This window comes from Tachyglossus aculeatus, chromosome 8, assembly GCF_015852505.1.
Source record: "Tachyglossus aculeatus isolate mTacAcu1 chromosome 8, mTacAcu1.pri, whole genome shotgun sequence".
In the NCBI taxonomy this organism is placed as follows: domain Eukaryota; kingdom Metazoa; phylum Chordata; class Mammalia; order Monotremata; family Tachyglossidae; genus Tachyglossus; species Tachyglossus aculeatus.
In genome coordinates this window covers 2,363,312-2,374,758 of record NC_052073.1, presented here as the reverse complement: position 1 = coordinate 2,374,758, position 11,447 = coordinate 2,363,312, and the positions used below count along the sequence as shown (strand labels likewise).

General features: G+C 56.1%; 1 protein-coding gene across 1 annotated transcript; it reads right to left on the bottom strand.

The window, feature by feature from the left end:
* Window positions 1-2,172: 2,172 nt before the first annotated feature.
* On the bottom strand, window positions 2,173-9,938 carry WDR73 (WD repeat domain 73). Its single transcript, XM_038750685.1, has 9 exons — window positions 9,854-9,938; window positions 9,668-9,734; window positions 7,393-7,460; window positions 7,114-7,202; window positions 6,386-6,474; window positions 5,864-5,928; window positions 5,418-5,582; window positions 4,935-5,300; window positions 2,173-2,789 (listed from the first exon to the last, which is right to left on the bottom strand). Exons 1-9 carry the CDS (start codon window positions 9,936-9,938, stop codon window positions 2,566-2,568), a joined length of 1,218 nt encoding a protein of 405 aa, XP_038606613.1. The 3' UTR covers window positions 2,173-2,565.
* Between the last annotated feature and the right edge of the window lie 1,509 nt (window positions 9,939-11,447).

Genomic DNA, 11,447 nt, shown 5'->3' with positions numbered 1-11,447 from the left:
CGGCCCCGGCCGGACTCGGGTCTCCGACACCCTCACGGCCCCCCGCCCTCCGAAGGGGATAAAGCCTGAAACCCGGCTGCGAAACGGCGATGGAAACCGGGATGGGGGTCGGGGCGGGCGCAAACTGCACATTAATCGATCCCAAACTCCTGAACATCCCGTGTGAGATAAGCACCGCTCTTCCTCCGGGCCAGAGCCTGACTTTGGGGGGGTCATTAGAACTAGCCCACGTAGATATTGCCTATCGGTGGATTTATACGCTTTACCCCGCTGGTAACTGGCAGAGGGTAGAACCTCTAAGGATCTTGGAAAATTAACCCGCTGCTCGTTCAACAGAGGCAGGATTTTTGCAAAGGTAACGACAGCTCTGCACATAGTAAGCGCTCAATAAATACGATCGATGATGACAGCGATTAAACTCTACGGACACACACCCAAAGTGTGCTTTAGAACGGGAGATGGGACGTTCTGCGGAGGGTGTGTCCACAGAGTCGCTACGGGTCGGAAACGGCCCCACGGCATTTGAAGAAGGATGACGTTGATTAAACCCTCCCGTCAATGCAAGACGGAAGGAGGGGATTCGTGTAAAAACAAGACAGAAAGGGAGGGGAGCGAGGCAGGGACCGGCCGCAGACTCGTCGTCGGAGAGCAGGGATCTCAGCTCCGTTTTACAGTTGAGGAAACTGAGGCCCAGAGAGTTTCAAGTGACTCGCTTGAGGTCTCCGAGCACAACTGTGATGAGAAGCAGGTCTCCTGATTCCCAGCTGGTTCCTTGCCCTCGTCACTGGGCCACCCTGAAAACGCCAGCCGTCGAACAAACGCAACGACAAAATGAGCGGCATTAGAAGGAGGTTTTCTTTTCGGAAACCCCTACGTCCGTGGCTGAAATCTCCCTTGAAGTGTCCTCAAACTTGAAGGACCGCCCTGTATGACGCCGCTTCCTATTACGCTGGACTGCAAGTCCTTTGAGGGCAGGAGGCGTTTCTGACTTTTCTGTTGTACTCTCCCAAGTGCTTGGTACAGTGCCCTGTACGCAGTGTGTGCTCAATAAATATCACTGATTGACTGAAACCCGATGGTTCATAAAGGGGAACAAAACAAGGCTCGATCCGTGGCCTTCAGAAGCTCGCGGTCCCGGTGGGAGGCGGGATAAGTGCAAATAGACACGCTCAAAAGAATAAAAATACTCAGGTGACAGGTGTAGTGATGAGACCGGTGAATCCAACAGTGGCATGACTGTACCCTGCTGTTGGGTAGGGACCGTCTCTAAATTTTGCCAACTTGTACTTCCCAAGCGCTTAGTACAGTGCTCTGCACGCAGTAAGCGCTCAATAAATACGATTGAATGAATGAATGAATGGACCACCTGAGGGCAACTCCGACCAGAGAGCTCAGTCATCGGATGTGACCCCCCCCCCCTTCTGCAACTTTTAAGCTGCTCTTCTGCCACATGAGTTAGATAATAATAATGATGGCATTTATTAAGCGCTTACTATGTGCAGAGCACTGTTCTAAGCGCTGGGGAGGTTACAATAATAATAATAATGATGGCATTTATTAAATGCTTACTAAGTGCAAAGTACTGTTCTAAGTGCTGGGGAGGTTACGATAATAATAATAATGATGGCATTTGTTAAGCGCTTACTATGTGCAGAGCACTGTTCTAAGCGCTGGGGAGGTTACAATAATAATAACGATGGCATTTATTAAACGCTTACTAAGTGCAAAGTACTGTTCTAAGCGCTGGGGAGGTTACAGTAATAATAATAATGATGGCATTTATTAAACGCTTACTAAGTGCAGAGCACTGTTCTAAGCGCTGGGGAGGTTGCAATAATAATAATGACGGCATTTGTTAAGCGCTTACTATGTGCAGAGCACTGTTCTAAGCGCTGGGGAGGTTACAATAATAATAATGATGGCATTTGTTAAGTGCTTACTATGTACAGAGCACTTCTAAGCGCTGGGGAGGTTACAATAATAATAATGGCATTTGTTAAGCGCTTACTATGTACAGAGCACTGTTCTAAGCGCTGGGGGGGATACAGGGTGATCAAGTTGTCCCACGCGGGGCTCACAGTCTTAATCCCCGTTTTCCAGATGAGGTAACTGAGGCCCAGAGAAGTGAAGTGATTTGCCCGAGGTCACACAGCAGCCGTGGCGGGGTCGGGATTTTTTTTTTTTTTTTAATTACAAGGTGATCGTGTTGTCCCGTGGGGGGATCCCTCGTCCAGCGACACCCCTTGACCAACCTCGCTCTCCAAGCCGAGGACTGGCGGTGCTGGGAGACTGTGCCGCGGTTGCTGCCCGAGGCAGGCAGCCTCCACGACGGGCTCCTCGAGGGTGCTCAGTCGCCATCGCTGCCAGGGCGGAGGCTGCCCCTGGGGCCCGACCCACCCGCTCCCCAAAAACGGGGATTCGGAGCGGGGACCCCGACCTTCGGCTGCATTTCAGGTCCCGGGACGGAGGCAGGGGACGGGGATGGGACTCGCGGGCTGGAGGAAGGACGACGCCCGCCCTGTCGGGAAGGAGGCCCGGCTCCTTCCGCCCTCCCTCCCGCCGACGTCAGCGGGCAGCCCCAGGGTCCGCCCAGTCCCACACGTGCAGGGAGCCGTCGGTGGCGGCCGACAGCAGCGTCCTTGGGCGCCAGGGGTGCCAGGCGTGGGCGGTGACCGGCGGAGGGGTCTCCCCGGGGCCCGTGAAGAGGTGACCCTTGTGGACAAAGAGCGGCTCCGCTCCGTCCCCCGGGGCGCTTGTGCTGTCGTAGACTCTCACGGCGCCGTCGAGCCCTGGAGAGGAGGACAGGCCGTTGGGAGCGAGGCTCCGGGCGTCGGAACCAGAGAAGCAGCGTGGCTCGGCGGAAGGGGCCCGGGCTTTGGAGTCAGAGGTCACGGGTTCGAATCCCGGCTCCGCCGCTTGTCAGCTGGGTGACTCTGGGCCAGTCACTTCGCTTCTCTGGGCCTCGGTTCCCTCAACTTTAAAATCAATCAATCGTATTTATTGAGTGCTTACTGTGTGCAGAGCACTGGACTAAGCACTTGGGAAGTACAAGTTGGCAACATCTAGAGACAGTCCCTACCCAGCAGCGGGCTCACAGTCTAGAAGGGGGAGACAGAGAACGAAACCAAACGTACTAACAAAATAAAATAAATAGATATGTACAAGTAAAATAGAGTAATAAATAAATATGTAATAAAATGGGGATAAAGACTATGAGCCCCCCTGTGGGACAACCTGATCCCCTTGTAACCTCCCCAGCGCTTAGAACGGTGCTTTGCACATAGTAAGCGCTTAATAAATGCTATCATTATTATTATTATTATGGGGACCGAGCCTGGAAATCGGAGTTGTGGACAATCAGGCCGGGGGATGGGAGCTTTGGGCTCTTGGGAAAACAGAGGAGCGGTGTGGCCTAGTGGATAGCGCACGCGCCTGGGAGTTAGAAGGACCTGGCTTCTAATCCCCGCTCCGTCACTTCCCCGCTGGGTGCTCGGGAAAGCCACTTCACTTCTCTGGGCCTCAGTTACCTCATCTGTAAAACGGGGATTAACACTGTGAGCCCCAAGCCAGACCACTTAGCGCTTAGTACAGTGCTCTAAAGCGCTCAATAAATACAACAATGAATGACCGGGATTGTATCCATTCTGATTACCTCGTATTTACCCCCGCACTTGGAACAGTGCCTGGTAATGATAATAATAATGCTGGTATTTGTTAAGCGCTTACTTGGTGCCAAGCACTGTTCTAAGCGCTAGGGTAGATACAAGGTGATCAGGTTGTCCCACGTGGGGCTCATAGTCTTCATCCCCATTTTCCAGACGAGGGAACTGAGGCCCAGAGAAGTGAAGTGACTTGCCCAAAGTCACACAGCGGACAAGTGGCACAGCCTACATGTTTTGTTTTGTCACCTGTCTACATGCTTTATTTTGTTGTCTGTCTCCCCCTTCTAGACTGTGAACCCGTTGTTGGGTAGGGACCGTCTCTAGGTGTTGCCAACTTGGACTTCCCAAGCGCTTAGTACAGTGCTCTGCACACAGTAAGCGCTCAATAAATGCAATTGAATGAATGAAGAGTTGGGATTAGGACCCATGACCTCTGACTCCCAAGCCTGTGCTCTTTCTACTAAGCCACGCTGCTTCTCACGTACACAGTGTACACTATTTATTTATTTATTACTCTATTTTACTTGTACAGATTGATTCTATTTATTTTATTTTGTTAATATGTTTTGTCTTGTTGTCTGTCTCCCCCTTCTAGACTGTGAGCCCGCTGTTGGGTAGGGACCGTCTTCTAGACTGTGAGCCCGCTGTTGGGTAGGGACCGTCTCTCTATGTTGCCAACTTGGGACTTCCGAAGCGCTCAGTACAGTGCTCTGCACACAGTAAGCGCTCAATAAATGCGATTGAATGAATGAATGCCTGCTGGGAGGCAGCAGGGGTCATCTTGGCCTCAAACTGGCCCCGGCCCCAGGGGGGAGGCCAAGACCAGACTGAGGGGTGAGGGGCACGCTGAGCCTGGAAAGGACTACGTTCTCACCTCCTCCAGGAGGCCTTCCCAGACTGAGCCCCCTGGTCCCCCTCTCCATCCCCCCCGCCTTACCTCCTTTCCCTTCCCACAGCACCTGTATATATGTATATATGTTTGTACGGACTTACTATATTTATTTCACTTGTACAAATCTATTCTACTTATTTTATCTTGTTAGTATGTTTGGTTTTGTTCTCTGTCTCCCCCTTCTAGACTGTGAGCCCGCTGTTGGGTAGGGACCGTCTCCATATGTTGCCATCTTGGACTTCCCAAGCGCTTAGTCCGGTGCTCTGCACACAGTAAGCGCTCAATACATACGATTGATTGATTGATACGTTGGCAGCTGGAGGTTCCAGGCCGCCCGTGAGGGGAGGGTGGGGACGCCCCGGCGCCCGGCTTGACCCTACCTGAAACGGCCAGGCAGCCGTCCAGGGCCGGAGCCCAGGTCACCCGCAGCAGCTCCCCGTCCGCGCTGGGCCCGGTGGTCGGCGGGCAGCGGGCCCGCCACGTGGGCCGCCGCGGGTTCCGCAGGTCGGTGAGCCGCAGCTGCCCTCCCGAAGAGAGGCTGGCCACGGCGGGGTCCGCCCCGGCCCGGTCCCGGGCTCCGGCACACCATCGCTCCCCGGCGGGCCCGGGGATGGGGCCCAGGGTCACCGGGGTCCCCGGGGCCTGGCGGATGTCCAGCAGGCCGAGCTTCCCCGACGCACAGCAGAGGAGGAAGGTGTCCGCGTCCAGGACCTGGAGACTGCTCACTTCGTCGTCGCCGCTCAGCCCTGGAAAGCCGCAGGTGAGGGAGGTGGGGGCTCACCGCGGTCCCGCAGAAGTGGGATCAATGGGGGCGGGAGGCGGGGAGGAGCGGAGGGGGTCCGTGAGCCGCGCCACGCCAGTACCTGCCCTGAAGACGACCGCCCGCGACTCCACCTCGGTGATCCGCACGTCGCCGAGTCTGGCCCCGTGGACCACCCCGGGGGGCCGGCCGACCGTGGCTGCAATCCTGGGCCACGGGCCCTCGGCGCCCGCCCCGGTGCCGATGGCGCCCACGGCTCGGATGATGTCTTGGGGGAGGGGAGCGGGATCCCGTGAGGCGGGGGGGGAGTCCTTCAAGGAAGGAGGCCCGCAGGAGCCGCGCCCACCCCACCCACCCAGCTTCCAGGCAGCTCCAAGGCCACGACGGACACAGAGGCCGCCGGACCACCCGTCCTCCCTGAGCAGCCCCCCGGGGAGGGCGGCAGCCGCGGGGGCTGGGCGGCCCGGACAGCCCCTGCCTTCCGGCCCCCAGTGTCCCCACCCTCCCAGGGCTGCTCGGGACGGGGGACCAAGATGCGGACAAACTCACCACTGTCCTCCGCCATTTCCCACACGTGCAGGGCATCACCTGGGGGGCCGCTCGTAACCAGCAACCTGGGCCGGGGGAGGGCGGGAAGACCCTGAGCGAGGCCACCCTGGGGCGGCCCCTCGGCCCATCCCACTCCGACAGGGCCCCCAGGATACCTGGCGGGCCCGTGTGCTGGTCATCCTCCTGGACGGCCGCCCTCACGATTAGGGCCGGACCACCCAACGCCCCTGACTCTCCCCCAGTGACCCACAAGGACCATCCAACACCCCCGACTCTCCCCCAGTGACCCACACGGACCATCTAACACCCCTAACTCTCCCCTCGCCCTCCCTGACCTTCCCCAGCGACCCAGCAAAGGCCATCCAACACCCCAACTCTCCCCCCATGACTCCCTCACTCACCTCTTTTCCCTGGTCTCGTCCCCCCCTTCCCTGGGACACCCCAGATACCGGGGACCGTCACCTGTGAAGGGTACCCGGCTCTCTAACCGAAAAAGCTCAAGAGGTGCCCGGCCCGGCGTACCTGGTGTCCGGTACACGTTTCAGGTTATACACGGGCCGGCCCGAGAAACCTCCACGCTCCACCCTGAAGTCTCGGTCTGGGCACAAGCTCTAAAGGAAATCAAAAGGTGCTCAGCTGTGCCTGTCTTCAAGTAATAACGATAATGACGGCATTTGTTAAGCGCTTACCATGTCCTCCACCACCTCCCCGGGGGCTCCCCAAAAGGAACCAGCCCAAACCCCCAGGGAGGGCAGGAAGAGAGGAAAATAGAGTAATAAATCTGTATAAATATATACAAGTGCTGTGGGGAGGCGAAGGAGGTAGGGCGGGGGGGATGAGGAGGAGGAGAGGGAAAAGGGGGCTCAGTGTGGGAAGGCCTCCTGGAGGAGGTGAGCTCTCAGTAGGGCTTTGAAGGGAGGAAGAGAGCGAGCTTGGCGGATGGGCAGAGGGATTGGGGGCATTCCGGGCCGGGGCGAGGACGTGGGCCGGGGGTCGATGGCGGGACGGGCGAGAACGAGGCCCAGTGAAGAGGTTGGTGGCAATGGAGCAGTCTGAGAAGGCCTTGTACACAGCAAGTGCTCAATAAATGCGACCGAATGAATGAACGAGCTCATTCATCGTTCAGGCCCCTTGGCCCGGGTCACCCTGACACCGATCCGGCCCAATTCTCCCCCTCACAGACCCTTCCTTCTGTAGGGTTCGAAGCCGGGATTCCCCCCAAGCCCCCCTGGGGCCTCTTCTCCCTGTACCTGCTTCTCCTGAGCACAGAGTTTCGGCGGGAGAAGGAGCTGGAGAATTTCATTCTTTTCCTGGTGCTCGCACCCCGCGACACAGACACCTGGAAAGAGGAAGTAGCATCCGGGCTGGGCCCCAGGTCGCTCCCACTGCGGGCGGCCCCGGGGACTCCCATTTTATTCCCACCCTCGGGGAGCGTTGGTGAAAAGAGGTGCCCGGGTCGGGGGCCGGGCCGCGGATCCCGTTCCCGCGGGTGGTCGGAGGCCTGATTTGGGCCGAGGGCGGAGAATTACTCTTGTCTCCCGTCCACTCGATAACTCGCGTGGGGCCTTGCAGCTCGAAGGCGTGGAGATCCTTGTACCTGCGGGGGAATTCATTCATTCATTCATTCAATCGTATTTATTGAGCACTTACTGTGTGCAGAGCACTGTCCCCCTCTCCACCCCCCTCATCTTACCTCCTTCCCTTCCCCACAGCACCTGTATATGTGTATGTACATATTTATTACTCTATTTATTTATTTTGCTTATACATATCTATTCTCCTTATTTTACTTTGTTAGTATGTTTGGTTTTGTTCTCTGCCTCCCCCTTTTAGACTGTGAGCCCACTGTTGGGTAGGGACTGTCTCTATATGTTGCCGACTTGGACTTCCCAAGCGCTTAGTCCAGTGCTCTGCACACAGTAAGCGCTCAATAAATACGATTGATTGATTGATTGATTGATTGAAGGACAAGTTGGCAACTTATAGAGACGGTCCCTACCCAACAGCGGGCTCACAGTCTAGAAGGGGGGAGACAGGCAACAAAACATATTAACAAAATAAAATAAATAGAATAAATAGGTACAAATAAAATAAATAGAGTAATAAATAGGTACAAACAGGGAAGTGGCAAAGCGGGAATTAGAAGTCGGGTCCTTCTATATCCCAGGCGCGTGCTCTATCCACTAGGCCACACCGCTCCTCTGTTTTCCCAAGAGCCCAAAGCTCCCGTCCCCCGGCCTCACAGTCGAGCCCCCTCCCCATCCCCCTCGCCTTTCCTCCTTCCCCTCCCCACACCACCTGTATATATGTTTGTACGTATTTATTACTCTATTTATTTATTTATTTTACTTGTACATATCTATTCTATTTATTTTATTTTGTTCGTATGTTTGGTTTTGTTCTCTGCCTCCCCCTTCTAGACTGTGAGCCCACTGTTGGGTAGGGACCGTCTCAATATGTTGCCAACTTGGACTTCCCAAGCGCTTAGTACAGTGCTCTGCACACAGTAAGCGCTCAATAAATACGATTGAATGAATGAATGAGCAAAATATGTGGACGGGTGTCAAGTCGTCAGAACAAACAAAGCTAGATGAGCATCTAGCTTTCTAATCCCGACTCCGCCACTTATCTGCTGTGTGACCGTGGGCAAGTCACGACTTCTCTGGGCCTCAGTTCCCGCATCTGGAAAATGGGGGGGAAGACTGGGAGGCCCCCCTTCTAGACTGTGAGCCCACTGTTGGGTAGGGACCGTCTCTAGATGTTGCCAACTTGTCCTTCCCAAGCGCTTAGTCCAGTGCTCTGCACACAGTAAGCGCTCAATAAATACGACTGATTGACAACCAGATCATCTTGTAACCTCCCCAGCGCTTAGAACAGTGCTTGGCACATAGTAAGCGCTTAATAAATGCCGTTATTATTACATCTTTGGGCAAGTTACTTGACTTCTCTGTGCCTCAGTAACCTCATCTGTAAAATGGGGATGAAGACTGTGAGCCCCCCATGGGCCAAACTGATCACCAGGTAACCTCCCCAGCGCTTAGAACAGTGCTTCGCACGTAATAATCGCTTAAAAAATACCATTATTATTCTATCTTTGGGCAAGTCACTTGACTTCTCTGTGCCTCAGTTCCCTCATCTGTAGAATGGGGATGAAGGCTGTGAGCCCCCCGTGGGACAACCGGATCACCTTGTAACCTCCCTAGCGCTTAGAACAGTGCTTGGCACATAGTAAGCGCTTAATAAATGCCATTATAATTACATCTTTGGGGAAGCTACTTGACTTCTCTGTGCCTCAGTTCCCTCATCTGTAAAATGGGGGTGAAGACTGTGAGCCCCCCGCGGGACAACCTGATCAGCGCTCAGAACAGTGCTTGGAACATTGTAAGCGCTTAATAAAAGTCATTATTATTCTATCTTTGGGCAAGTCACTTGACTTCTCTGTGCCTCAGTGCCCTCATCTGTAGAATGGGGATGAAGACTGTGAGCCCCACGTGGGACAACCTCATCACCCTGTAACCTCCCCGGCGCTTAGAACAGTGCTTGGCACATACTAAGCGCTTAACAAATGCCATTACTATTATGTCTTTGGGCAAGTCACTTGACTTCTCTGTGCCTCAGTTCCCTCATCTGTAAAATGGGGATGAAGACTGTGAGACCCACGTGGGACCACCTGGTCACCTTGTATCCCCCAAAGCGCTTAGAACAGTGCTTGGCACGTAGTAAGCGCTTAGTAAATACCATTAAAAACACAAAACGAGGTGGTTTTGATTATGAATTGTCTTTGGGCAGAGGCTGAGGACTCACAGCCTCAGCGACTCCACCAGCCAGTCCTCCGCCGCCGCCTCCTCCTCCATCTCCATGGCGCCCGCCGCTTCCGCCCGGAGAGCGGACTTCCGCTACGTCACTTCCGTTCCCAGCAGGCCTTCCCCTCCCTTCGCCGGGAGGGGGCGCGAGAGGGAGGCCCTGCGGGCGGGCTGGGAGGAACCGCGCCTGCGCACCGAAGCCTCCGCTCGGCCCCCTCCCCCGGAGTCCGCTTGTTGGGGGCGGGGCTTGTTTCCGGGGGCGGGGCTTGCATGTCTGTGGGCGGGGCTTGTGTTTCTGGGGGCGGGGCTTGTTCTCTGAGGAAGGGGCTTGTTTGTGGGGGGGGCTTGTTTTCTGTGGGGGAGGGGCTTGTTTTCTGGGGCGGGGCTTGCTTTTGGGGGAAGGAAGGGGCTTGTTCTCTAGGGACGGGGCTTGTTCTCTGGGGGAGGGGCTTTTTTTTCTGTGGGGGAGGGGCTTTTTCTATGGTGAGGGGCTTGTTCTCGGGGGGGGGGCTTGTTCTTCTGTGGGGGCGGGGCTTGTTTTCTGTGAAGGCGGGGCTTGTTCTCGGGGGAGGGGCTTGTTTTCTGGGGAAGGGGCTTGTTCTCTAGGGGAGGGGCTTGTTTTCTGTGGGGGCGGGGCTTGTTCTCGGGGGAGGGGCTTGTTTCCTGGAGGAGGGGCTTGTTTTCTGTGGGGGCGGGGCTTGCTCTCGGGGGAGGGGCTTGTTTTCTGTGGGGCGGGGCTTGTTCTCGGGGGAGGGGCTTGTTTTCTGGGGAAGGGCTTGTTTTTCTGTGGGGGAGGGCTTTGTTCTCTGCAGGGGGCCTGTTTTTCTGTGGGGGAGGGGCTTCTTTTCTGTGCGGGCGGGGCTTGTTCTCGGGGGAGGGGCTTGTTTTCTGGGGAAGGGGCTTGTTTTTCTGTGGGGACGAGGCTTGTTCTCTGTGAGGGGGGGCCTGTTTTTCTGTGGGGGAGGGGCTTGCTTTCTGAGGAGGCAGGGCTTGCTCTCTGGGGGAGGGGCTTGTTCTCTGGGGAGGGGCTTGTTTTATGGGGCGTGGCTTGTTCTCTGGGGGCGTGGCTTGTTCTCTGGGGGCGTGGCTTGTTCTCTGGGGGCTTTTTCTGTGGGGAGGGGCTTGTTTTCTGGGGAAGGGGCTTGTTCTCTAGGGGCGGGGCTTGTTCTCTGGAGGAGGGGCTTGTCTTCCGTGGGGGGAGGGGCTTGTTTTCTCTGGGGGCTTGTTTTTCTGTGTGGGAGGGGCTTGTTTTCTGGGGGGAGGGGCTTGTTTCCTGTGAGGATGGGGCTTGTTCTCGGGGGAGGGGCTTGTTTTCCGGGGAGGGGCTTGTTTTTCTGTGGGGGCGGGGCTTGTTTTCTGGAGGGGCGGGGCTTGTTTTCTTTGGGGGAGGGGCTTGTTTTCCGGAGGGAGGGGCTTGTTTTCTGGAGGGGCGAGGCTTTGTTCTCGGGGGCGGGGCTTGTTTTCTGTGGGGGAGGGGCTTGCTTTCTGGAGGGAGGGGCTTGTTTTCTGGGGGCGGGGCTTGTTTTCTGTGGGGGCGGGACTTGATCTCTGGGGGCGGGGCTTTGCTCTGGGCTTGTTTTTCTGTGGGGGCGGGGCTTGTTTTTTGGGGAGGGGCTTGTTTTCTGTGGGGCGGGCCTGTTTTCTGTGGGGGAGGGGCTTGTTCTCTGTGGAGGCGGGGCTTGTTTTCTGTGGAGGAGGGGCTTGTTTTCTGGGGGGAGGGGCTTGTTCTCGGGGGAGGGGCTTGTTCTCGGGGGAGGGGCTTGTTTTCCGGGGGGGCTTGT